This window comes from Anser cygnoides, chromosome 12 (genome assembly GCF_040182565.1).
Source record: "Anser cygnoides isolate HZ-2024a breed goose chromosome 12, Taihu_goose_T2T_genome, whole genome shotgun sequence".
NCBI classification, from domain to species: Eukaryota; Metazoa; Chordata; class Aves; order Anseriformes; family Anatidae; genus Anser; species Anser cygnoides.
The window spans coordinates 10,732,769-10,760,376 of record NC_089884.1 but is presented as its reverse complement, the minus strand read 5'-3'; the positions used below and the strand labels follow the sequence as shown (position 1 = coordinate 10,760,376).

Genomic DNA, 27,608 nt, shown 5'->3' with positions numbered 1-27,608 from the left:
ATATCTTTATTGATGATCTGGATGAGGGCGTCCAGTGCACCCTCAGTAAGTTTGCAGACGACACCAAGCTAAGTGCGTGTGTCGATCTGCTCGAGGACAGGAAGGCTCTGCAGGAGGATCTGGATAGGCTGGAGCGATGGGCTGAGGTCAACTGCATGAAGTTCAACAAGGCCAAGTGCCGGGTCCTGCACCTGGGCTGCAACAACCCCAAGCAGAGCTACAGGCTGGGAGATGAGTGGCTGGAAAGCTGCCTGGCCGAGAAGGACCTGGGAGTATTGGTGGATAGTCGGCTGAATATGAGCCAGCAGTGTGCTCAGGTGGCCAAGAAGGCCAACGGCATCCTGGCCTGTATAAGAAGCAGTGTGGCCAGCAGGTCGAGGGAAGTGATTGTGCCCCTGTACTCGGCTCTGGTGAGGCCGCACCTCGAGTACTGTGTTCAGTTTTGGGCCCCTCGCTACAGGAAGGACATGGACGTGCTCGAGCGAGTCCAGAGAAGGGCGACCAAGCTTGTGAGGGGTCTGGAGAACAAGTCTTACGAGGAGCGGCTGAGGGAGCTGGGCTTGTTCAGCCTGGAGAAGAGGAGGCTCAGGGGCGACCTCATCGCTCTCTACAGTTACCTTAAAGGAGGCTGTAGAGAGGTGGGGGTTGGTCTATTCTCCCACGTGCCTAGTGACAGGACGAGGGGGAATGGGCTAAAGTTGCGACAGGGGAGTTTTAGGTTGGATGTTAGGAAGTACTTCTTTACCGAAAGGGTTATTAAGCATTGGAACGGGCTGCCCAGGGAGGTGGTGGAGTCACCATCCCTGGAGGTCTTTAAAACACGTTTAGATTTAGAGCTTAGGGATATGGTTTAGTGGAGTACTTAGTGTTAGGTCGGAGGTTGGACTCGATGATCTTGAGGTCTCTTCCAACCTAGAGAAATCTGTGAATCTGTGAATATACAAAATGTGTTCATAAAAATGTATATACAAATATGTGTACATACATAGTTTTGCTCATATATACACTAAAACTTAGCTGAAAGCAGATTTTTTTACATAACTCAAGCTAAAGTGATTTATCATTTTGCTGTATTTTTAACAATATATTCACTAAAGAGCAGTTTCATAATTAAAAGCCTTTAATTAAACAGAAAATTAATTAAACATGAGATAAGCACAAATTACATCAGAGAAAATCCAGAATCTGACCTACCAAAATGGCTTTATGTGCAATTACATGTGCTGTGAATTACTGTTTGTAGGTAATTGGCTTGGCTGTCTCCTTAAAGTCAACTGACCACATATTAAAGTTAAACAACATCAAACAAAAAAAAAGTCAGGGCTGATTGGAATTGTAGTTAAATAACATTCATTTTTTATATACCTCAGTATTAATTTATTACTGGTTCAAAATCATCTATCAGTGGACCTTAATCATACAGAATACTTTGAACACATTTTTGTAGCTAGCTTTCAACCCTCAAAATAAAAGACATTGTTAATCAAGAGATTTCTCCACAATTTCCTACCAATTAGTTCTCAGAAAGCTAGAAATAAAACTAACTTTACACATTGTTGACTCTTAGATAAAATTCCTAGAGTTTTAAGATGTTTTTGCTATACTGTACAGCAGAAGTAACATGACTTTTTTTGTAGGAAGGCTGCTTGCCCAAGCAAAAAAAGAAAAGGCAACTCTTAGGTTTTAAATGCAGTAATAGAAATTTTTAATTGCTTTTGGGATCCCTGGCACTACTCTTCCTAGCAGACAGGATCAGACTAGCTTTCTACTCAAAAACACGTGCTATATTCCAGAATGTCAGAGAATGAAATAAAGCAATATGAAGGGAGATTTATTGGCCACGTTTCAAGAGATATCTGTATTCATTTCAAAATGCCACGATTTCACAGCAGCGGGAACTCCAAATACACCTGGGAAAGAAGGCTGCACAATTCAGAAAGCTTTCACAAGAGTGGAAGCCCTAGAAACATTGGAAAGTGAAAAGCATCACTAACTTTTAATTGATCTCTTAAAAGACAAGTGTGAATATTTTTGATAAAACTATACAAACTAAAAATTTCCGTTCTCTGCATCCCTAGATTCTAGATGTGCCAAATCTGCTGAATGCAAACTAACACGCCTGTTGACAAGGAAAAAAAATGAAAAAATATCTACAGTTTCAACAGAAGTTGTCTATTTTTGGATGTTACCTATTTTTAGGTCTTTGAAAATTTCCTACTTAGACTACATAAATGGATTTACCTGTATACAGAACACAGATTTCATAGACTGATTCTGAATTTATTTTTAAACACTGCAGCCACACACTTCTTTGTCAGAAAGGTGTGGGAATTGCAATTTTGCATTTTTAGGACTCTTCTTCCCTAAGCAATAAGGCAACAGAAACTGGTGCAAGGATGAATTCCGTGCAGCAACAGAAACTTAAATTCTATTTATAGTCTCAAAGGCAGACGCTGCATAGATAGTCTGCCAAGACCTCTTTCATTAGTGAAATAACCTCAAACTCTTTCAAGAAGTGTAACCTGTCAAGGCATATGGAAGAACAGAAGGCAATTTTAAGTAGGTTTAATAGACAGTTGCCTGATTTTTATTTTTTATTCTATTTTGAAAGGCACAAATAATCTTTTCAAAACATTCACATGTATTGAAGAACCTAGACAAAGAAGAATGGAAGTCCTGGAGTGAAAATGCAATATACCTCATAGACTTAGAGAAGAGTATATATATTTGTTGTGTGACATTTAAACCGAACTGCCAGGCTCCTGACATTTAAAAGCATTTGAGAGCAAACTCTTCTCCGTGGAATTTTTTTTAAATTACCGTTGACTTCCAGAGCCAAAATTTCACTATCAGCATGTGTAACATGGGCAGTAAGTAAAATGAACACAAATACAAGGAGCATTAATAAAGTTAATGGGGGAATGTATGCAATGTATTTTTTCCCAGTTGCCTGGTAGTATCTATAACTGCAATTTGAAGCAGTCTATCGAGTACGAGCCTACAGAGTCCATTTAAATGTAACATTAGAACATACGGAATACAGGAAAATTGCTAACATTTGAAAAATGATTGTCAAGAAACAACAGCAATTGAGATATCACCGTTTTCTAATTCTCCATTACATAATACTTTGAGAATTAAGAATACTGTATGTGAGCTAAAAACAAGTGGACTCGGTAATCAAAACCATCTTTTGTAAGATGATGATCCAATGTAAATATTGATTTAAAAGAGGAAGCAATGTTTTCCCTGTATCTAGACACATCACTTACCGTATCAGTTGCAAGCAGCCAAACCCTCCTATACATGCTTGTACAACATATTTTCTTCAACACGGAGAAATATCCTGTACTCTTGTTGACTTCTTAACAGCTCTAATAATATCCACCACATTTGTGAGATGAGCTCTTTGTACAGGCAATACCAACTTGTAATTGCAAGCAAAATGTAATTGAATACAGCCTTTTGTAAGGTTCTTAAACACTAACACTGTAGTCTTCTAAGCATAACTAGCATAAGGGCAATGTTTATCCATAAGCACCATTTTATTGGATGCCTTCAAACAATAACAACAGCTATTTCCTAAAGCTTCTGTAAATTACTAAAACTCCAGGACGAAAATTATACTATGCTAAACCATGACAAAAACATAATCAACCATCATCAAATACATCTCTAAAACTGATGAGGTGCCACCTCAAAATAATAAAATAATGCTTAGAACAGTCTTCAAACAGAAATGAGCTCTCAGTCTCTAATGAATCAATGCTACTGCTTTGCTTCAGCTATTGCATCAAGCCCTGCTACAAACGCAGCTTTTCCTTCTTATCACACTTATTAAAAGACCTCTTACCTCTCCAGCTCATATTCTTTCATACCAGCTTTTACTGCCTTCATTACCTGTAAGATACATATTAACATGGGACATTCTTAACAAGAGGGAATCACGTATTTATAAATTTATGACATGACTATTTCCAGAGGAACCTATATTGCAAAAATACTTCATCTGTACTTCATATAAATTTACATTAGTAAATGTATTTTAAAACTACATTAGAAATCAAACCCATTTTAATCTTTATAAATGCCTACAGTCTCCAGCAATAAAACAAGTTTAATTGCCAAAATATATCCTAATGAAGTGCAGCTCATCAAAATACCAAAGCTTAATTCTGAAAGCTCTGGTGAACCTGGCAGCAAGTCCTTTTGTTTTACGCACATGAAACACCAGCAAAACAAAACTGAGCTGGAATATGCTACAAAGGAAGATTTGCTTTTGTACTTTCTAATCTGAATCAATAGAAATCTACTAGAGTCAACATTGTTAACACCTCGTAAGTCTGAATTTTACTCTCAGATTTGCTGAGAACATGCACCAGTGTTATTCCTTTGCCTGGTTCTGTATTATGGAAGTTCTAGGCAGCTACTTTAGGGAAGGAATTATCTCAGATGGGATGAGATTATTCAAGGATTATGAAGGACCACAGAGAATGAATGCAAGTGACCTTATTCAAACTGCAACTTTACAATTTCTCCTTAAAATATTTTCATGCTTCACAGTTCAGAAGTTTGTGGAGCCAGGGCAAAGACAACTGTTTAATCAGTAACCGCATCAGCTGCTTTTCCCTAAGCTCCCTGTGGTTGTTGTGCAGAACTCATGGCATCTCTGCGTCACTATGCAGAGAAGGATGGATACTCAGATCAGTGATACCATCAATACCAGTAGAGCAGTAGGACTACTGATAGTGTGTTAGGTCCAACCTGAGCAGCCTTGCTCAGCCTGGCTTTATTTTTGCCGTGCTGTTACGTTGACAGAACAGCATGCTGAAGCACTGTACTGGGGGCATAGGGGCATGGGAGCACATACAGAGCAGATTGCTCTGAGGAGCACTCTAAGGAAACTTGCACTCTCCTCCACTGTGCATGCAAACACTCCTTCAGTTTATAAGGGCTGAGCAAACTGCTGGAGTGAAACTTTTCAGAGCTGCACACACTTACATGGGCCAGAATAAAAATAATCCTGATCTCTTCTTTCTCCATCACTATACAGGTATTTGTGCATACAGGACAGATAGACTGCAAGCAGGTCACCTTCTGCTGAGGCTCCAGCTCTTAACCAAAACCACACTTCATTTCTCACACATTGCAAATGCACCGGTGAGTTCAAGGACAATGCAAGGTATATTACTGGGCCGTAATAGGAGGGATATTACCCTCTTATTTCTATCCAGCCTTTCTATTATTTTATTACTAAGCAATTCAGGGCTGCTGGGAACATTTTCTGAGTACTACTGTTACACTAAGAGCAAAAATTATTAACAGTAAAGGATCTATTACCTCTTTATGAGCTTCACTGGAGATTTTATTGGTGTAGCGCAGAACTTCCAATTCCATGTCTGTCTTAATCACACGACTTAAAGAAAAGTAGAACACATATCAGGTTAGGTTGCAACTTTTCAGCTTAAGAATACAAAATAACCTGAAAATAATATTCATCACCTACAGTAAAATTAGATCATGTACACCTGAAGAGCGAAGAGCTATTACAGCATTCATGACAGTGAGGTTTTGTTGGCGTTGATTCACCATTAGCAAAACAATCTTACAAAGGAAAGTCATAGCATTTCAAACACCACCCTGTATTATTTCAATATGAATAAACAAGTGGTCCAATCAACATTTTTTCAACTCGTTCTACAATACATTTGGAACAAAAGCAATGGATTTGTCATCACTCAAACACTACTTCAAGTGGAACATTTCTACTAGCATACTTGATTTACTTTTTTAAACACAATTTGAAACTACTTTACATAATGAAATTTCCAGAGCTACAGAATTTCTATTCAGCACAATCCCAACCCCCACCTACTTACAGTACCTCAAGTGGTAGCGGAGGGAATAAATTCTATGTCTGTTTAGTATTTAAAAAGACCCAAACCATGAAATTCAGAAACCACAGAGGCAGAACCTGTAGCCACAAGGCCCGCTCTTTTTCAAATGTTTCCAGAAAACAAAACAGAAAACCCAACACCCTGTTCTTCATGCCTTATGCGATGCTGAACACGCATCTATATACATGAGCCTCGATACTCAGTTCTGAACTCATCTAAAAAAATTAACATTAAACTCTTATCTACTTGCACTGCTTTTTACCATCTATTTCAAATAAAAGCAGCTATTTTGTGTGATACCAACAGGGCAGCAGAGACAGCTCCATACCTTCTACTGAAAATCGCCTACTCTGCTGCTGCTATGCATAGAGATTTAATATTTCTCACATCTGTCTCTAAGGCAGTCGTGAAATACTTACTTGCAGTTTACAAAGAACAGGACTACATCTATTGAATTTGGTGAAAATATTTAAATTGTATTTTCCAATTCCATTCCAGAGCGTGGAGCAGCTATGAAGTACCATAACTGTTATATTTTGAAACTGTCACCAAGACACCTCTTTTTTTTATTATAACTTGCTTCTACTTATACTGCTATAGAAGACTGTTTACTATACTTCTGCTCCTGTAGTTTTTTAATGAGTCCAGAAACAGATTACTGAGCCATCAGGGCCTCCGATGTGTGATAAGAGCATTTCCCACAGACAGTGACTGCACTGCTATGTGGCACAGCCATTCCCATTCAAAAACAACTTTTCTGGCAAGAGTAAAGATACCTTTTTTTTTTTTTTTTTTTAAATGTTGATCAATCATAATGTTCTTACAAACAGGAAAACAGCAGAGGGGAATGGATTAGACAACCTATTAGACAACCTTATTAAACTGGAATATGACACAATAAGATCATTATGTGCAATGAGAATGAGAAGTACTAAGTTTTAAAATGTGCACCAAGGTGAAAAAATTACACTGGAACAGTATAAGCTCCTCACCATGGATGAGGAAACAAACTTCTGCTTTTTAGCTGAGACAAAGAATAGTAGCTCAAATATATTCATGTTAGAATGAGGTAGCAAAGGCTTACAGATTCTTTTTTTTTTAAACCCTGTTCTTTGGAAGACTGCATGTGCTAGCATGGTAATTTAATATTTGTTTGATGTGCCTTTATATTACTTTCAATACACAGTACATATTCCTGCTCTGCAAGTGCTTGAAAAATAGGCTGTTTCATAATTCAGATGTCTCATCTCTTTATTGGGATCTGGTAATAATACAGCTTAGTAACTGCTTAGCTGCAAGTGCAAACAGTATTAGAATCTATTTTACTTGACTTGATCATAAGGCTTCATTCAGGGTCAAGGTATTTATTTGAAACCACAACTGCTCTGGTATCTTTCTGCATATACAAATTCATATTTAGCCTTAGAGTTCAAATTTGTATGGGATTCATCACCTTCAATCGCCCAAGGTCAAGCACTGAAACATTTTACAGAAAACATTTAGTCATTCTGAGACCAACAAAAGTCACTACCCAACTCTTAGTAGGGGAGTCAGAAGGTGTACAATCATGCAGGAAACAACATCAACTTTATCTGCAAGCAGATCCCCTAAGAAGAAGTCACTGGGCTCCTATGCTGACTCCAACAGTACTGTCGATGGAGCTCCCACCAGAATATTTGGGTAGCAGAAGGGTATCTCAACACCTCCTGACTGACTGTGATAAAAAGTAGCACTCACCCAAGCCAGGTTTGAAGTGTTGCCAGTTCTGCACTTTTTGTTAGCACCGCAGTATGATTTCATGGGTGATGAACGATCCAGGGTTTTCTTTACTTTTTTCCCTCCCACTTCCAAGATAATGCTAGAAAGCCCTACCTCTGAGTACTAACGTGAACTTTGATGTTCTACTAAGAACAGCTTTTAGACCAGTTACACACTGAATACATTCATTAATATTTTAGCAGGAACAAATCAGTTCCAGGCTCCAGCTAATGCAATTGCAAAAATGTACAAATTCAGCACGTAATGCAGTTCTTAAATCAACAGGCAAACCACTCAATGAAATCAAGGCAAAATAGAAGCACAAGTTTAACACTCTCAGAATTAACCTACACTTTTTTTTTATTTTTTTTTAGTAGTGTAAAGACACTTCTTCCTCACTTTCCTCTTCTACATATACTTTGGGCTTTTATTTGCACTTGCCATATGAGGTCATCTTTTCACACATGCCAGTCATCCAACAGAAAAGCGTTAGTACAAGAAAGTATCATTCCAGTCCTGAAATGACTTTGGTCATTTTACGGGGCTAGACACCAATTTTCATGCACAATCTATTTCCCACTAATCAAGAGCACACAAAATTCTAGGCATCTATGAGCCTGGAACTTGCATAACTCAACTGCATTTTCCTAAACCAGTGCTTTCCTCAAAGATGTCCAAATATCCAGAGCGGGAACTGCGGTTCTTCACTGAGAGGGTTGTCGCGCACTGGAACAGGCTCCCCAGGGACGCAGTCACAGCACCAAGCCTGTCAGAGTTCAAGAAGCGCTTGGACTCTGCACTTAGTCACATGGTCTGAGTTTTTGGGTAGATCTGTGTGGAGCCACGAGTTGGACTTGATGATCCTTGTGGGTCCCTTCCAACTCGGGATATTCTATGATTCTATGATTTGTTTCTCCATGTGCATTCAGCATTCCTGAATATGCCCTTAGAAGTATTTGTTGCTGGTTATTGTTGCTAGTTATCAGTTCGGTGTTCATCAGTCATCTTGCTTTGCTGTTTTTACTGCGTGCATGCAATGTTAATGGTTGCTTTCCATGACACACATGGAACACAGCAGGGTACATCCTCCACTTCTTGTCCTGGAAACTACGCTTACAAACCACCTAGTAAGCATAGATGCTGTCCAAACAACAGACTGCACTCCTGCCTTGTCTTCACCCTTTTTCTTTTTTGCTGTTACCTTTCCACATTTCATTTATACAAATTTCTGCCACAGTTGATATATTTATGCTCTTTTGCAAGCTTCAGCATAAAAAACTTGCTAACTGAAGTTGTATAAAATCCAACAACATGGTAATGCAAGTGGGCAAAGGAGAAACATTATTGGTAACATTCTGGAAGACAGCTGCACAAATACCAAATGCTTGGACAAGTCAAAAAACACATTAGAGGTTTGCAACATAAATAAAAAAAACTTCTGATAACACAAAAAGCTTGTGCTCAGCTTTAAGACATCACAGTTATAGTATACAGACAATGTTACTGTACAGTATAAAAAGTCCATTTCACTAACTGCTGATGTATTAAAATTTCTTTCTCATTAGTAGGGAGAAGAATTGGACAAGTTTGGAATTTGTCTTCTCACAGATGCTGTTTTATTTTCAAAACAATGGAATCAATACTTCCGTATATATTCAGCAACAGATTTAAAAGACAACCCTAAAATTTAATATGAAAGTGTTTAAATGTCTAAATTCATACCAAAAAAAAGTAAAAACACCCTTCTGCTGAACTTAAAAAACTCAGTCTGAAGTGAGATTCTTTTCTGGTTTATCCTGAAGTTGCACAGTAAGTCAGAAAAAAAAAAAAAAAGAGATCTTGAAAAAGGATGGAGTAAAAAAGGGAGGCAACAGATCCTTAACCACAAACACTTTGCCCCTTGTCAGTATTGAACCATTTTTTCTGCATTTTATTAGAAGACAAGAGAATACTAGAGATGTCTTTTGCAGCTCACAGTTCTTCCTGGCTGGTTCGGAAAGCTCAGCCATTTCACTTCGTTGGCAGTTTTGACATAACGGAGTTTTTCTGACAAGTACCACGTAAAACAGAACAGTCCAGAGCTGCTGAATTTGAAATGTGTGCATCAATGCAAGCATATGATTCAAATGAAGCCATACCCTGCCCTCGAATATATCAAATAACCACCAAAAATTCACCTTCCCAAAATAAAAATGTTCTTAATTCTAAACATGTTATTGTTTTCCAAAGAAAGCTTCTTGGGCATTAACTTGAGATTCCAAGGCAATTTCTAATTTAGGAAGCTTTAATATATGCAGCCTGTCATTCACATATTGATTTCACCAGATATTTAAAACCTAACCATGGTCTTTAACATACCTTTAACTTAAAACAAAAGCCCCCAAACTTGATAAAACCTTTTCAAAACACTCTTGAATGCAAATATGAACTTTGGTTTCGCTTAAAATTCCATTTTCTTCAAATCCAAGTGCAGAGAGGGTACATACTGAGTTTTCCAAGTATTTCTCCCCACGTAAGACCACAGCGAGGGCACAATCAGAGTTCTGGACTAGCATTCACTACTCGTAGAAGAGATTCTCTCCATACCAAGACAAACATCTCGAAGTTTTGCCTTTGTATTGCCTTACTGCTATGTCCTTATGGTCACCTTAGGGCACAGACCTCACCCGTGTCCATCCCTGAGCTTCCTGAAGAAGATTTAACCCTCCCTTCTACACCAAACCACAGAGACATTACCACCAGGTGACATCCTGGTATGGTGAATGGTACCTGGAAAGCTGACTTGGGAACAAGCTTGTAGCCATAATCCAAAACCCTTTGCAGCTCAAATTCTCTGTCTCCCTGCAGTGTGCCTGTACCTATAGATCAAAGCTTGGGAATCAGACCAGGCCCCTCCATGTTCCCTTTCCTGTCCCTCACCCTTTTCTGCTAACAAGAGTACAAGAAGGCAGGCAAGAAACAGGGCACAAAAAGATGTAGCTCCACTCCTCCAACAGCTTGCCAGGTCACTTGGAGAACTTGGTTATAGTATTATGCAAGAAGGAGGAGCAGTGGTAGCCAGAGTGCACACTTTCCTGTTTGTATTTCAAGATTCTCAGCTTATCTCTCTTAACCAATGATTTGCTACCTCATTTCCAGATAAATACACTCAAAACGCTTATATAAAAATCTAATTCATTTACAAAAATCCTCTACGTTGTGTCTTCAGTTAATTTCCTAAATGGAAAACTAAAAAGCCCTAGTTATGAAGCAATTCTGAGGACAAAGTCAACAACGCTGACCAAAAGAGGAAAGCTGGTAAAATGCAGTAGAGCTGCAAGCTACTAATACACTTAGTCACACACACTCATTTTTCTATTCAAGATAAGCTGTAGTAAAATTCCCCTAAAATTACCAAGTATAGTTACATGAGTAATAATTCAGCAAAATTAATGCTGTTAAAATAGATCCTGGAGAAGTAATAACACCTTATTAAATATTACCTGTTCGGACATAGTTTTCATCTGCCTTTGATTTTCATTGCTAGAATATGAATTATCCTCAGTTCTTTTCTTATTCATACAAATTCACATTCACACAAACGTGACTTAGTTCCAAACACATTCTATGAAAATTTATATCCAGACTCGAGGCTTAAGAAACATTACATAAATTCTTCACTTCTCAGTGCTGTTACCTAACCATATTTTTACTTTTGTACCTCATTTCCAGCCCACGACGTGAAACCTGCCTAAACTTAAAACATAGTAAACTAGGAGGTTCTGCTTAGGGAACATCTCCGAAGCAATCTCCGAAGTTCACAATATAAGCATGCTCAACTACTCAAACAAAGATTTTACACTACTCACCATTCTGCAATTTCAGGATGAAGGATTTTGTTGTTCACGTTGAATCTAGAAACAGCAAAAAAATACAAACATCAAAAAACAACTACGCAAACAAAGGCAGAGATGGCATAGTTACTAGTTTTTGTTTTTTTTTTTTTAACTGTGTCTTCTCTGAGGATGTGAAAACTTGCAAAGGCTAGTATTAGATCTGAATTTAGTACTGATCAGAGTAACTCACAGTGAGAAGAAAGCACACACTCATCTTCACTGTGCAAGTATTTCATGTTGAAATACGTAAGACTAAACCAGATGCATACTTCTAAGAACATGCAGAAACCAGAGTAACAGCATGTTCAGGACATATTTGGAGAATTTCTTTTGACAAAGGTAAAATTTTAAGTTACCAATTCACTGCTGTGAGTGCGGGTTTGACCAGATCAACCTCCAGAGGTCCTTTCCAATCAAAACTGTTCTGTGATTTTAACTTCACTCCCCAAAAGCCCTTCAGTGAATTTAAGTACAGTAAATTGCTAATTTCACCCTCTGTTTTACATATTCCAATTTTTGCTTGTGCAAAACATGGCACATGATAAACAGATTTGCTCAGACAGACTGTGAAAAGACAGATAACCTCTCCTCTTCTTTTGTCATCTACAGAAGAGGCAAAGTGAAAGCTTCTGCCTCCAAAACTTTTTTTTTCCTGTTTATTTTCTGCATTAGCAATTCATGCCTTCTTGGAACTATTTTAAGGCTCTCTAAACAATAACATTACACTGGCCAATGGAGTAAGAAGTTGAGTAATTAAGTGGAACACAAATGAATTTTCAAGCATTGTTTGAGGGTTTTTTATGCTAACAATTTAAATGCTTAAGGAACGTTCTGCATCAAAGATACTTTTGTCTGACTCAGGACTGCTGGCTCTTCAATTAGGGCATTTAAGAGAATTAAAATGCTCCAAAGCTCCCAGCAGATCTTCAGAAGGATGTTGTAAGGCAACAATTCGTTTTCTCACAATTTTGAAGGAAAAAATAAATCTACTTCGGGTTATTGGCTATCCATAATACCTCAAAAAGGGATCAACTAAAGCACAAATCCAATTAAAAAAATACTTAGAAGTCAATTCTAATTGTACCAGGGTCTTTCTGCATCCTTAGATAGCAAAGTCACCCGTTTGTGCCTTTCCAAACCCTAAAGGTTCTTCTTGAACCATCTTTATGCTGCCAGAAATGCAAGTTTTACTTGCTGGCTGGGACCACCTACCATGCAGCAGCTCCTTAAAAACTGGTTGGTGTCAATTTGGAAAGCTAACTGAACACAAAGAAAGGCAACAGGATTAAAACAAAGGGGTGCGGGGGGGGGGGGGGGGGGGGGTTGGAAAGGATGCAGGAGGTCATGAAAAGAACTGCAGTTCTCTCTCTCACCTGAACAAGAAACTTTGACATATTGTCAAATATAAAACACGATCTTAGATCTGCAGGACACGGCATGAATTCACATTTAGAAGAGAATCTGATCTATTGTATGTAGCTTTTTCAAAGAAGCCAACAATTAAGGACTGAACCATCTCAATTCTGCTTAGTTTGTGATAACCACAAGTCCTCTTTAAGTGGCCACAAGACCACCTGTTTATGATTGCTAAACATCTAAAGCTAATTACTCAAATTATGCTTTATTTTCATTAGGAACAAGGCAACTAAAGAAGCCACATTCCAGAAATTACTAATTAAATGGTATGCTCAAGGGGAAGAGCATGTCATCATTAACAGGAGTGCACAAATAGTGATTAATTCATGTCGTTTGTGCACAAAATTCTATATAAAATAATCCTACCTTATTCTACTCGGAAGTTTAGATCCTGCTAGACAATAATCAATTTACTTTTAAAAACCACGGTGCCCTAGTGCTAAGAGGATCATGTAGAGCAATCCAATTCTACATTTTACTGCAATTTGCAAATTGACAATACTTGATGATGAGAGATGTGGTCTTGAGGAAGAAAAAATGACATTTGCTACTGTTGCAATCTGTAATGTGTCAATATTCCCATTTAATCAACATAGAAGTAATAAATATTACATTGAATGGCATGTTTAAATTGATTTCATACTCACTTGTCCTTTAACATGCAAGACAATTTCATTAGTTTAAAAAAAAGATTAGAAATCAATGCCTCCTGTATAAAAGTGACTGTATGAGTCTTTTTTTGTCAGTTTAGAAAGTATATATGGTGACAAAAAATTAAAAACACATTATTCTGATGTGTTATTATAACATATTGGAAATTCCTACTCTTCTTCAATATGGAGAATCTTTCCTCTAATGATTGACTTTGCTCACAGCAATAGTGAACTAGCCTTGGCCAAGCAGTCAGCTAGTCTTCATCATACCCAACAGGTACAGTTTTGAGACAAATGAATTAATTGAAAAACATTAAACATTAAGTATAATTGCTTGAACTGTCTATCATTTACATCAATAGATTCTGAGGATAAAGAAAAGCCCCTAACATGGTGAGTAAAGCTTTGTTAACAGTATTTTGGGGTATGTGGCATATTACTGTTTAGGCATACAAGTTCAAAATCTATTTTCTATATGGTAAGACACACCTCAGAACATTTTTACAAGTGTTACATAACAGCCACGTGATTAGATTTTAAAAATTCCTGTATGTTTTTTCAGTCTGAAAAATGGTTCCATGAATTAGAAGAAAATAAAAAAGGAGCTAGCCTTTACTGGCAGACAGAAGTACATTTTTCTAGAAAATAATACATTAGAACTGCTTTAGAAATCTGCCTTCTACACTTACACTATCTGGAGTAAGTGAGGGAAAGTAATTTTGGTAGGATTCGTAACAGTTGCGTACAGAGCTGACTTCAGGGGAGTTAACAGCAAGGACTTTATCAAATGGTCCAGGTGTTAAGTCACTGTCCCACACTTCTGCCTCCGCTGAACCACAGTACTATCTACTGCTGAGCAGGACGGTTTTCCAAGTACAATAAATCTCCATTTTTACAGACTGCAGCAACATACCAGCCCTACCCCCTTTTCATAAATAAATAAATAAATAAAAGCTCTTAAATATAAGGCATACTTTGCTACAGAAGAGAGAGCTATAATGTAAAATAATAGAAGCTCTGATATAATTCACTATTATGGGCTCTCTTATTTGCATAGAATCAAGTTTGATCATTGCTAGCAGGACAAAAATAACTTAGGGGTGATCGTCAGGGTGAGCATAGAAATAACCCGTGACCACAGTAGTCACTTTGCTCCAAGTGACTATTTATTACACTGCAAAAATTAATCTAGTAATTTAGATAATTTTGTTCCAGAAGAAGTTCAAAAGGTTGAAAAAGTAACGCAGGGAAGCGACATCGTTAGGGCAAGAAAGAAGTAGCCTCTGACAGGACCAGATGAACAGCCTGCATGGAGAGCAAGATTCTGCTTTTTAGGAAGTGATACATTACTTACACAATTATCCATAGCAAAAAACAAACAATCAAAAAAAAAAACCACTGCACACCACTGGAGCATAGTCAGTCTAGGAGAAATAAGACAAATGGGTCTAGGAGAAACACAAAAGAGCCCTAGCAAGCAAATACATCTTCAGCAGGTAGCCAGAAAACGGAAACAAACAAACAAGAACAAAGGAATAAAATACAACACCATAGCTGAACCAGAGGCTCACCAAGCAAAGGACAGTGGGAGGGGAAAATGTGCCCTTGCTGGTAGGCACGAGGGAGCATGATGTGAAAGAACATGTTATTTGGTACAAGCTCAACAGTTTTACTCCTCTTAGAACAAATCAATACATTTGAAATACACGAGTTTCAGTAAAGGAAATGTGATATAAGAAAGGAGGAGAAACTGAAAAGCAGCAATGCTGAAATTGGTTTAGGTCTGTCAAAAAGAAATGCAAAACTGGTTGATTTATATACAGTTACAAAAATCTGAGAGCAGACTTTAGAAGGAAGTTCACCCCTCGTGCACACCCTCAGTTTGCAGCGTTCAATCTCCCTGATGTGCACTGCAGGCACAGAAGCTAAGCACGCTGTGAACTGACAGCCCCCCGAGACGACAGGAGTAGGAGTTAGGGAGATCAAGGAAAGGCTCGAGTGACAAGTGGTTTGAGGGCACCGTATCTGTCAGAAGAGGTGAGATGGAGTAGATCTCCAGCATATTCAACAACAAAATCAATGAGTGCTCTCCCATACTTGCAGTATGGGAGGAGAGGGAAAGACACTAACCAGATCTGTCAAAGGCATCAAAATGAACAGTTCGGTGCCTAGGGGTGGAGAGGGAGAGCACATCCCAGGTCTCAAAAGAGTTATCTGCTAAACTGCCAGAAAGCTCCCCTAAAGAATGAAGTACTCTAATTGGAGCAAACAAAGAGCATGTTTACCACAAACTGGGAAGCCAGAGAGAAAATACCATTAATCCATTGAAGTGTTTCAGAGCACACGCTATCAAAATCTCAAGTCAAGTGTCAAATGGAGTGGCTTCCTACATTAATGTTGACTAGTAATAGAATGTGTTACTAATTACACTCTAGTGTCTCAGTGAAATTCAGAAGGAAAAAGGAATTTTGATACTTCAAATGGACCTTTGTACATGGTTCCCATAAAGAATTACGGCTGGAGTTAGTAACTGCTTATTTTTCATGTGGAGGTGTCTCAGATAAAACTGAAGGCATCTCTCTGCACAGATTTTGGAGTCCATCTGTACCTGCAGAGCATAAGGTAACTGAGTATCTCCTTGGTAAAAGCAACAGAAAGGACACCAAATATTCACTCAAAATGGTTTGATTATGTTCTGAAATAGTTATATTTCAGAATAGTTATACTTTATTGGTATTATATACTTTATATTGGCCAGCAAAAGATGTCTAAATGCCAGCAGGGTCCCCAATAATCCTGACATTCATTAAGTTTCTATTTAGGTTGTGGAAGAGAGAACAAAGTAATTATGGGATCAGATTCCAGACTTCAGTTCACATGACATGGAGAAAAGACTGTCCCAGGAGAACACGTGCTATCTGACTATACAAATGATTGCCCAGAATTGTAGTAAATTCTGTGCACTGTAATTATCACTTCAGAGTTAATATGCTGTGGACAGAGGTGAATGGAGGAAAAATACAGCAGGGTGACTGGGAGTCGAGGATCACAAAAGAGGCCACCTACTCAACATCTCAGCACAAGTGTTTATTTTAACAGGCTTTTTAATGGGAAGTTTTGTTTCTTTTCTGCCATACGTCTGAGATAAAATGAAAAATGATCTCATTTTAGGATATCAAAAAAAAATTTGCATTTAATTCAAAATTGAGGTCATCATCTTCACTTCCAAAAGCAGTCTCTGATGTATTTTTATTAACTGCCTTTTCAAAATACTTCATGTAGGAGGACATTTTCACTCTACTAGTAGCCAAACTCCATAAAAATACAATATAAGGGGACAGTAAAAGGTCATTTCTAGGCAGAAAGGTGATCTTTTATTTTGGACATGTAATGCTGTATCTTTTCAGAAAAATGTGCATGCCAGAATTCCTAATACCTGACTTAACACTGTACAAGGAAGTCAATAAAAGAAAGAAGATACTCTTAAAAATAAATTTTTCTAAAATCTGAAAATCAAATATTCTATCCCTAAAAATGGAAACAGAAATTAGGGGTGGGTCTGGTTGGTTTTATCTGCTTAAAACAAACACAAAAAACATCAAATGATCTTTGATGCAAAAGCTTTCCAACCCCCACCCCCCATTTGAAATCAGTAGAAACATGTCAAAAGTTTTATTTCCAAAGAAGTTATCAATATATTTGATTTGCCATTCAACATTATGTTATCAGGAAAAGAATCATTTAAATGTGAAATAAAGATGAATTCAATGTAACCATGAAACAATTAATACATAAAAAGCTGTGTCACTTACTGGCTGATTCCCTCGAATGAAGCTTCTTTGGAGATATTTCCGCTATCAGTATTAACACCGCGCTTGGGAGGGAAAAAGATTAAAAGGACCATGATTCTGAGCCAAACACAAGTATTTAAAATTTAAATCATGGAGAGAACATAACTGCACTAAGTCTTTAGGAAAACTTATACATTTCCTTGAATCACTATTACAAAAAGGAAAAGAAAAAACAACCAAAAAAAAAAAACAGTTTGTTCAAATGTAAACCAATTTAAGACATCATTTGTTTCAAAGGAGACCAGCACGGAACTCAGGTTAGGATATGCTGCTTAGGAAAACGGCAGGCTTGGATTTCGAATTCCCTTAAGCCTTGAAAGGAGCTAAGAGACCTATACGATAATAAAGAACAAGGGAATAACAAACAGGCAAGATTTCTTCTAAAGTAATTTCATTTAAAAATAAATTATTCCACACTGCCTTGGCAATGCTTACTATTTAAATCTGCATGCCGCTTCCCTACAGCTTTCCATTCAAGCAAGTAGCATAAGCATGAGGATTTTGGCTGCTTCACAGCAGACGAACACTTCTGACATGCATATGGGAAACCCTGTGGAGCAGCATTACAGTTCTTTATTTAGAATGAGACCACAGGAGAGGACCAAGTCTCCCTTCAGCCAACGTTAGGAGAAGAGCTCTGCCGTTCTCTATGAATTTCATTGTGGCAGTGGGAGGAATGTGAAAGCATCACAGCTCCATTCTCTCAGCAAGAAATCTGTGAAAATTCCCAGCTACAATGGGATGCTCACAGAGAGACAACTAATCAACAACTTGATGCGCAGAAATGCACAATAAGGAATGCAAGATGGACAAATACTCCCTTTCACTCTCATTTCTCTGAAAGTACATGAAATAAAACTATAGGTTCATCCTTTTAATACATTGTGTGGAAGAAAGACTGTATTTAGGACATCTTCTTAATGGATAAAAAGCTCAGATCTCATACTGTACGTCTGCCTAAGGAGGGATTTTTTGTAAGACCTGTCTGGCAACTATCATGGGAAAACAAGAAATCCGGGAGCTGCCACTGCATTTGCTGTAAGGGAAAGCTCAGAGTCCGCAAATCATTTCTTATATAGACTGAAGACAACAAATCAGATACTCGTAACAGCGAGAGAGGTTTACCAAACACATCAGGGGAAAAAAGCTGGGGATGAGGTGACGGGGAAGAAGCAGCTTGCAGGCTTTACCTCCACTCGTTCATCCCACTTCCAGAGCAAGCCCCTTTCTAAATACTTGGCAGGCATTCCATCACACCCTCCTTGCAGAAGTTATTCTTATCAACCCAGTATATGCAGAATAAGAATTCCATGAATCCTTATGGGGTTCCCAAAGAAAAGTCCAGATATGCTCATGACGTAGCTTGAGCAGCATTAGAGAAGAATGGAGTTTGAAGGCATTCTACATAGGCTGGAGAATAGCACGGTCAACATTAGATAGGCTTGTCATGTTTTGCCAGAACACAGGAAAAGCTTTTGAGAATATAGACTAGAAACCCAGAGGTTAGAAATCCTGAGGTCATGGAGGAGCCAGAAGAATACATTAATACAGATGGCCTCAAATTTGGCAAGGATGGGAAGGGAAAGATAGGGAGAGAATGACAGTGTATAGAGGTATTTAATGAACTGATCTCCTTTTGAAGGAAATTGGTAGTTACTCTTCAGAATAGTATCACTCACCAAAGTAAGGAGCACAGAAGGTTTCTTCGAAGCCAAGACATTGGATATCTAAAAAGAAGTTTTAGATTGTTATTATTTCTTTTTCTTCCTCATAATCACAATGATACCTATTTCATCAAAATTTTACTGTATATAGACTAAACAACTTGGAAAGACAAAATTGTTCGTCTCATACCTTTCAGATATTTTACTCTTACATGACACTTGCAACAAGAGTCAGTAGATCACAAAATATTTAGTGCTTAAGTTGATGGTGCCCTTTCAATACACGAATAACGACTGGGCTTCAAGAGCTGCTGCAGAAACGTGGGCACTGAACTAAACATTTCTTGAGGCAATGAACAGACAACATAATTCCATGCGGCACTGTTCTACAAACTTTAAAATAGCTTAATAGCATAGTAATAATATTAATAAAATAAAGCATATGGCAGTGAGGTATAAAAATACCATTTCCAAATTTTATTTTTTTTTAATGAAAAATGAGGATTACATGCTTACACAGATGGGTCATTTGTTGACATAAAACCATCCTGTGCAAAATGCCCCTAGTATCCTGATGGTGGAAAACCACTTCCTTGGCAAACCAGGCAAAAGTTATAGACAGAACCTTTGAAAGCTAAACAGCTTAACTGCAGGCTTCAGCTGCTCCAAACTTCAATCCAAGTAGTTCAGGTGGAACATGGCCTTTATTTTGGGAAAATGTAGTGCTCCACCTAATCAGCTCTTTTCCTCATCAATGAGGTTTCTAAACAGTAAGAACAGAACTGTAATAAAGTCATTTATTGGTGGAAAGCTAGCCAAAGTAACTAAAGTAACCCAAAATAAACGTGATTTTTATTTTTTAAATAAAACATACATTTTCCACTTGCAATTTTCTCTGCCTGACAGAGGAGTGTCTGCACTCTGTGTGATTCTAACTCACGTCAAAAAGCAACCTCTGCACAGCTTCCTCTACCCCAGCTACTGAAATACAGGATCAAACTTCATTTCATAATTAGACTCATTATGAAAATGAAATGAAACATCCTCACAGCTGATTACAGCAAAGTTTTGGGTCTTGTGAGTCATAGTTAGTGTTCTGCAGGGACAGGAATATCAGAATCTTCCTTTTCAAGCTGCTCTCCATGAAAATCAACCACAGAGCTTGGCAGGAATATTGCCCTCATCCTGCTGAGCCTTCCTACCAAAAAAAAAAAAAAAGATGACTGGCCAGGTGCATAAGTATATAAACATCTGCTCAAAAACCAAATGAGAAACCTGACTAAGAAAGTCACACATTTAAAAATAGGGAAATGGTTGCTTATTCTAATATTAGAGTGATTCAACACGAACTAAGAGTAAAGCAGGCAGGCAGCTATTCCTCACAGCTCTTTGTATGCATAAAGTAAGTGCAGGCTCTCAGTCGGAGTTAAAACATGCAATCTCCCTGACAGCAATCTCCTCAAATCTCCAAGGCATTGAAAAAAAGAAATGTATTTAGCAACATGTTTCTGTTGGATAAAGATATAGACTGACAGGTCTCACGATGCCCCAGACTTGTTTATGAGATGGTCTTTGGATTAAGACTTTAGTGTTCAGCTCAAAGTAGCAGCTTTTCTTTTCTTTTCTTTAATTTAAAAAAAAATTACAAGTGCTTTATAAGGAGCAAAATCACTGCCACATGTCCATTTTGTATTCACAGAAAAATATTCATACACAGAGACAACTCACCTCATTCACGTAGTGGACTTCATCCACAGCATATTTTTTCTTGAAGTATTCAGGGGGGTGAATCCTTTGGAAAACAGGAGAAAGAAACATTTGGATTCAGCTTTACTGCTACATTTAATAGTTTAAGTCTACAGACAAAGAAATTACATTATCTACTATCACAGTAAAAAAGCAGATACAAGGAATGTTTTAGTAATCCTAACCTTGATTCAATTTCTCAAAATAGTAGATTACACAGAACAGTTGCCACGGCCACAAAATCATTGTGCTTCAATCCAGTCCAGGCTGAATACTTAGATTTCATGGTCTCCTCCTGAACTAAAGTTTTATTTTTCCCATTCACTCTACACAAGACAGGTTTTTTTAAAAGAACTTTGCCATTTGTGTACAATTTCCAACTCACCAGATGGCGGAAGGGCGTTGAAACAGCACCAGACCACTCTGCCCTGTGTTATATTTGAAGAATGAACAAGATACTCGTTTTCTGCTCTGGTGCTCACTCACTGCAGGACCCTCTTCCCTGCTGTAAGCCCCCTGGCACAGCACGAAGCAGCCCGAGGACTGTTGGGCTGTGTTCTGCAGCCTTTATTCCTCAGGACCCCACAGTTTCACTCCTCTAACCTAACAGGGTGTGCGACTTTATGGTCCATGTCCAAAATGAAATCACTTCTGCCTTCTTCTGCCCCAGCTGGGCAAAGGAAAAATAGTGCAGGAGTGACGTGAAAGATCTGCTTCCCGTCTATCGCTGCAGATGCTGGCGTGGCCGAGCACCCCTGTACTTCCCCGCGGCCCTGGTGGCACACAGTGGCTGTGCGATGGCTCAGTCCTTCACTCACAAGATTTTACTCTCCAATTCCACAATTCCAATCTCTATCTCCCCCCGATATTGAAACAAAAATAATCAGGACTTCTGAAAATGTAAAATAAATTTTAAAAAAACACACAAAAAAAAAACAACAAAAAAAACACACCCACCCTACACCCTTCCTCAAAGGAATGAAAACAGGAGGAAAAACATGGACAACAGAAGGGGAGCTGGGAGCTCTGTGAGTTATGCCTCCTGCAAGAAAGCAGGGGGGCAAGAGGCGCAACAGGACAGACACTTCAGTTGTTTAAACATTACACCACAGCAGCCCAAGTCCAACGAAGAAGAGAGTAAATTAGGCCAGAAACGGAAAAAAAAAATCTAACTTGCAGATCGGTGGGACCAAGAGCCCAACGTTTTTAGGAGGTGCTCAGTGACAAAGACATGTGGCATAGCTGCCCGCGCTGTCAGCTGGCTGCATCTCCGATTTCAGACATCCTTTCAATCTTGTGCACTAGTTCTTCATTTTACATCCCTTTATGGTCCAAATTATATTGGGCCCAGACAACAAACAATGACATGGAAATGTTTTTAGTATTCTCATGAAGAAAGCAGGCTCCAAAGCAGCAAATTGCAGATTTTTTTTTTTTAAATCTAATTGTATGTGAAGTAATTATTCAAAAGTAACACAAACATTTCATTGTAAGTTCTCATTTGCAATGCTTCTTTTGCGGACTCTTCCCATCACTGCTTGAAATTTCAAAGGAATTATAATTTATCTTCCCTCCCTAGTTAATTTTCCATATAATTAAAAAAATCACTCTATCTTCTTATCTTTCTGTACCCTGTTCTTTACAGTTCCCTTACCTCCAACTTCTGCATACTCTGCTTACAGTGTAGGTATCTCTTTTTTCCCCCCCTCCTTCATTCCTCACACATTAAAGTACTTTAATATTCCACAGAAACATCACGAACAGATTTAGCATTTTCCATTTTTGTTCTCTTTTACAGTTTCAACTAATTCCTCTGGTTTCGGAAGGATCCCCACTGTAAAACCAGTTAATTTACAGCCAGTGGCGATTTACGGTATGCTTTAGCCTTTACAGAAACACCTCCAAAGCACTATTTAGAATTAGCTGTATTGTTTGGATGCGGTAACTCTTTCTTGTAAATTAAACATTTCTTAAAAGTAAGCCCACAGATGTGCTGGATTTTATTAACTTCATTTAATGCCATTTAAGTAAGAGTAGGTCTCACTTTCCAACATGCCAGTAAGAAAACTTCCGTCTTTCCACAAACTGTTTTTAAAGTCCTTTTCTTGGTTTGTTAATTCATATACTTGCATGGTCTACAGCAAAGTGCTGCTAAATTAATTCTTTCGTTACGGTTAATTTTAAACCATTATCGATTCCATTCCAGCTGTAATTCATCCAGCACCTCCCCTTACGAACACTCTCATTCATCTGAGGAACACAAGTAGCTCCTCGTCCTTTCAAGGCTGAGGATTTTTTTCTGTACTTGGACAGAAAAAAAAAACAGCAGCTTCCCACTCTGTTCTAAGCTTCTGTTTATTAAACCAGGTCATCCTTCAGACACTTTTGACTCCATCACACCCATTGACAAGCTACCGAGCTTCCCAGACATGTCCCTCCTTCAGGTCCTGTTCTGGCCGCCTTGCACAGAAAGCCAGCAAACTTTTAGCACAAAGTACAGAGAGACCTCAGCTCCTCTCCGAAGTATTCAAGGTTCTGCTTCACATCTTTTTGTCATTCATTAGCACCTCTGACTGGTAAAATAAATTCACATACACTTCCCACAAAATACCATCCCCTACCCATCTCATGGGAGCCACAATGCTTCGGTATAGAAGCCACCTCTCCCCGTGGATTACTGGGAAGCTTTCTGTACAGACCCACCCTTTGCAAAACAGGCAGAAGGAAAACATGCACATGGAAGTCTGCATTAAAGCAGAAAAATTCTGTACTATCATCTGTAGAAAAGCAGCAAAGAGGGCAAAACAAAAGCTCAGAGAGAAAGGAAAGCAAATACGATCCTCACTAAGACCTTTCTATATTCCCTCCAATCTCTTCCATTCTCTCTCCAGTTCATCCAACGTACTTTCTGTCCCACCACTGTGACATCTCACCATCTCACCATCTCTTCCCACACATTTTAGATCCCCAAACCCATATTTTTCCTATACACAGCTACAACCACATCCAGGCATGCTGTATTCAGAGGCAATTTGTACCAGTGTAACCTCACGCTGAGCTACCGCTGGCACCAACACCAGAGCTCACATTTTGGTGGCAAGCTATGAAAGGTCCTCATGCACCGTCATCAGCTACTGCAAGAGAGAACCAGTGCAGTTTCTCAGCAGTGACAGGGTTCAGGATTCATTTTTACACAATTTAAATGCAGAACACATTAAAGTCAAGCACCGACCATCCCCGTCACAAGGAATTATACCTTGCACAGAACGCTCACTGGCCTCATGGAAACCAAAGGTTATATTCAGTTCTGATCATTTCCAGTACATTTGACGCTCTATAGAGATTAGGAGTACTTCTCTCTATAAATGACTTTCAGGCAGGTAGAATAAGTTAATTTGTTACAATTTTTAGGTTTGGCTTTGTCTTTTGTAACACTGCTATGGGCTGCCAGTTTCAAAATTCTGATTAATCACCACAGAGACTGCAAGCAGAAAACCCCACAGCAAGTCATAAATTAATTAGAAGAATTACCCAAGTGGAAGACATGATCCCAAATATTATTGAATCATGTATTTCCTTACCTATCCAAAAAAATTAACTTCTGTAAGCAGATGTGAACAGAAGCTACAGCCTAGTTTTCACAGGCTTTGGGGGAAAGAACTGTATAAAAACTTTTAGATTCACTGTGAGCATAAATGAGCAGAAACCTACGGAGAACAATGCACTTGAGCCCTCAGAAGAAGCCCTCAATCTCCATTCCCTATAGTTTTATAATTCAGCCTAGCAAATACTAGTGTTCATTGGAAATGTCAGTAGTGGGCCTCTGGAACAGTAGAAGTTGTCATTTTATCTCCTCATGGAAATAAGCAACTCCAAATTTCTGGAACCCCATCAAGCCCAAGCACCCTGTCACCCAAGAGGCCTGCCAAAAATCTGGCATCTCACAGATAACGGCAGTCAGAAAGATTAGGCTGGAGTCCAAGACTTCTACTTATTTACAGTACTACATTCTCCTTCTGTCACCAAAGGTTCCCTACAAGAAGAGACTGTTTCTAGCTCACCACTTAGAACTCATCGCACTTTCTAGTCCAGCAAAAAAGCTTGAGTTGTCTTGGGTTAAACACCAAACGTGCTTACAGTCTGCTGGTGCTTCCTACATTCTACCTCACCTACTTGCTTTCTTGCTCTGAAGCAATTGAGAAATGCTAAGGATATCCTACATTTTAAATAAAATATTCAAATTCTGATGTGCTTTTTAATTTTAAAAGCTGAAGCTTTATTAAGGGGCCAAATAGCAAAGATTCACTTTTTAATCACAAGTGACAACTTCGATATATAAAATTTCTACTGAGGGAGCAACATGAAAAAGAAGAGGAGGAGGAGGAGCAATATTTTCACTATAAACATACAGTGTGAAGCATTAAGTCAGACACTGAAGTAATACCCCATTTCTCTTAGACATTGATCAAACAAAAACCACCAGCAAAAGACTAAGTGAGAGAAGCATTACAAACTAGGAAGCAGGAACTGCACTCAGTTTAATAGCCTAACATAACCTTCAAGTTTATTCTAATCTTTTCCATTTGGTTCAACTAAATTCACAGTGGAAGAAAAAAAAAAATTTTTTTTTCAAATTTTTAACGCTAGGAGTTATTTAATTATCACTTTGTCAAATAGGCCACCCTATAATAAATTGCCAGCTATAAAAGCAGCTTGGCAGAAAGTATAGATAAGGAAACCTTAAATAAAATTCTATAGATTGGGGTGCAAAGGAATATTTGCTTGTAATTATCCACTTCTTTTTTTTCTGGCTAAAAATATTAGATTTATTCCATAACAATTAGTATATAACACTTATTCTCATCTCCAAGTACTGTTTTTTTGTCTTCTTTTATATTATGTGGCAGTAAACATAAATTTATAGCATAAAAACCAATTCCTTGGGAATCTGGTTATGTCTGAATATCCTACTCAGGTAGAGCAACCAGGACAGGTTGACACAAAGAGCCGATTTATTTCATTCTATGTAGCCTAAACATTGAGAGCAACAATGGGGTAGGGAGATACAGATCCAATGTCTGAGACTGCACCAGAGTCAAAAAAATCTGTAAGTACAGGCAAAGCATATACTTTAAAAAAAACAAACACCCATGAGCACAAAAAAGACCACTGTTCATCTATGATGCGTACTTGGATTGGTTATATTGGCATGATATGTAAGGCTAACTTCACCCTGAATGCTTATTTTGTTACTAAAGGATTACGGATACACACACAAACATATATGTAAATACAGGTAAACACCTCAGAAATGACCAGAGCACCTTTAGCAGGGCAAGTGCCCACAACACAGATTAAGCAAAAAGATCTAGCTTTCTGCAGTCCTGTTAATAAAATAAATAGAAAAACAAACAAACAAACAAACAAAAACAAGCCACACAGTTTGCTGCATCAGCCAGTCCTGCATTAGTCTACTACCGGACATTTAGACTTATAAAAAGTCCACGGAATTGCAAGGGCCCATCACAGGGCTGTTTTAACACCACTGCTATTTTCACATACCTTATATTTCCTAACATGTCTGCAAGCAATTCACAGATTATAAAAGCCAGGAGAGATCAGAACAGGCACACGTTTGATTTTCAGGCAGCTGATATTGTTACATATCCTGCTATTAGATTTTGCGAACAGGATCTACTCTCTGTTCCATATTTGAATTGCTACAGCAGGTGGGGGAGCCCTTTGGTCAGATCTTTTAAAATATCTAGATAAAAACATTATCTTTAGGAGCAATTCAACTTTCTGCAGGTTTATCACCGGAGGAGAAAAAAGTTCATCACCATCACTTTGTAATGCTTCACATATTTTTCATTTTCCTCAAACACAGAATGAAAATACTTTATTGAACAGTTACATCAGTAACACTGAAGAAACGGCAGTTGCACCTTTCCATTTACTAGCAGTGGTCTGAATTACAGCTGCCAGTTTTGCTTTCTTCCATGTCATTCTAACTCATTGCCCTAAGCTTGTCCCCTCATCCAGAGCTCCCCATTAGCTAAGTTCCCATCATCAGCTTGTCCAAACAGGCAGAAACGTGAGAACCATTGGTACGCTTCAATGCATTGTAGTTGTTATGCTTATTTATACATTATAAAAATCAGTTCTACCTCTGCATCAAAGTCAGCAACCATTTTGAGGATCTGTTAGCATCTTACAGAGGAAGAAAGTACGTACTGACACAAAGCAAGACATGCCCTTCTAAAGACTACCTGCTGCAATTCAAACACAGATCCACGTGCCTCATCCACTGCTTAGTACAAGCAAGTCTTTAAGACTCACTGCCTCTGGATGTTACCAGAAAGTGACATTCCTATAACCAGTAATTAAAAGAATTACCATAGCTGAAGCAAAAGTGTAATAGGCAAATATCAAAGACATTGTTAATGATTAAAGCAAAAGGGTTTCTACACAACAGTGTTCAAGGCGCAGTGCTCTCTTAAAAAGTCCTCCAAATATTATTGCCACAACTGCACGGAAAAACTCTCAAAGCTCATACCACAAAATCAGAACGGGAAGATTGTTAAGGCAGTGAGAAAGAAAAGCTAAAACTAGCAAACTCTACAGTCAATGCTTTTGGTTTTCTAGGGACACAACAATATTGCTTACTCCATTTTACCTTAAGTTTCACATTCAGAGTAAAGGACATAATCCGCCACCTCACGGCAAACTCACTTCTTAAGCAAATAGT

General features: G+C 38.3%; 1 protein-coding gene across 4 annotated transcripts in view; it reads right to left on the bottom strand.

Annotated features, from left to right (window-relative positions):
• The window catches only part of PEPD (peptidase D), a 139,305-nt gene that overhangs the window by 93,476 nt on the left and 18,221 nt on the right, over positions 1-27,608 (bottom strand). For all 4 annotated transcript variants that reach the window (XM_067004197.1, XM_048068809.2, XM_067004196.1 and 1 more), the window contains 6 exons: positions 20,843-20,906; positions 19,130-19,177; positions 17,412-17,473; positions 11,504-11,548; positions 5,341-5,416; positions 3,854-3,900 (listed from right to left, as the gene is read on the bottom strand). In XM_067004197.1, the coding sequence (XP_066860298.1) occupies positions 3,854-3,900; positions 5,341-5,416; positions 11,504-11,548; positions 17,412-17,473; positions 19,130-19,177; positions 20,843-20,906 (342 nt within the window). The remainder of the gene's footprint in view (positions 1-3,853; positions 3,901-5,340; positions 5,417-11,503; positions 11,549-17,411; positions 17,474-19,129; positions 19,178-20,842; positions 20,907-27,608) is intronic.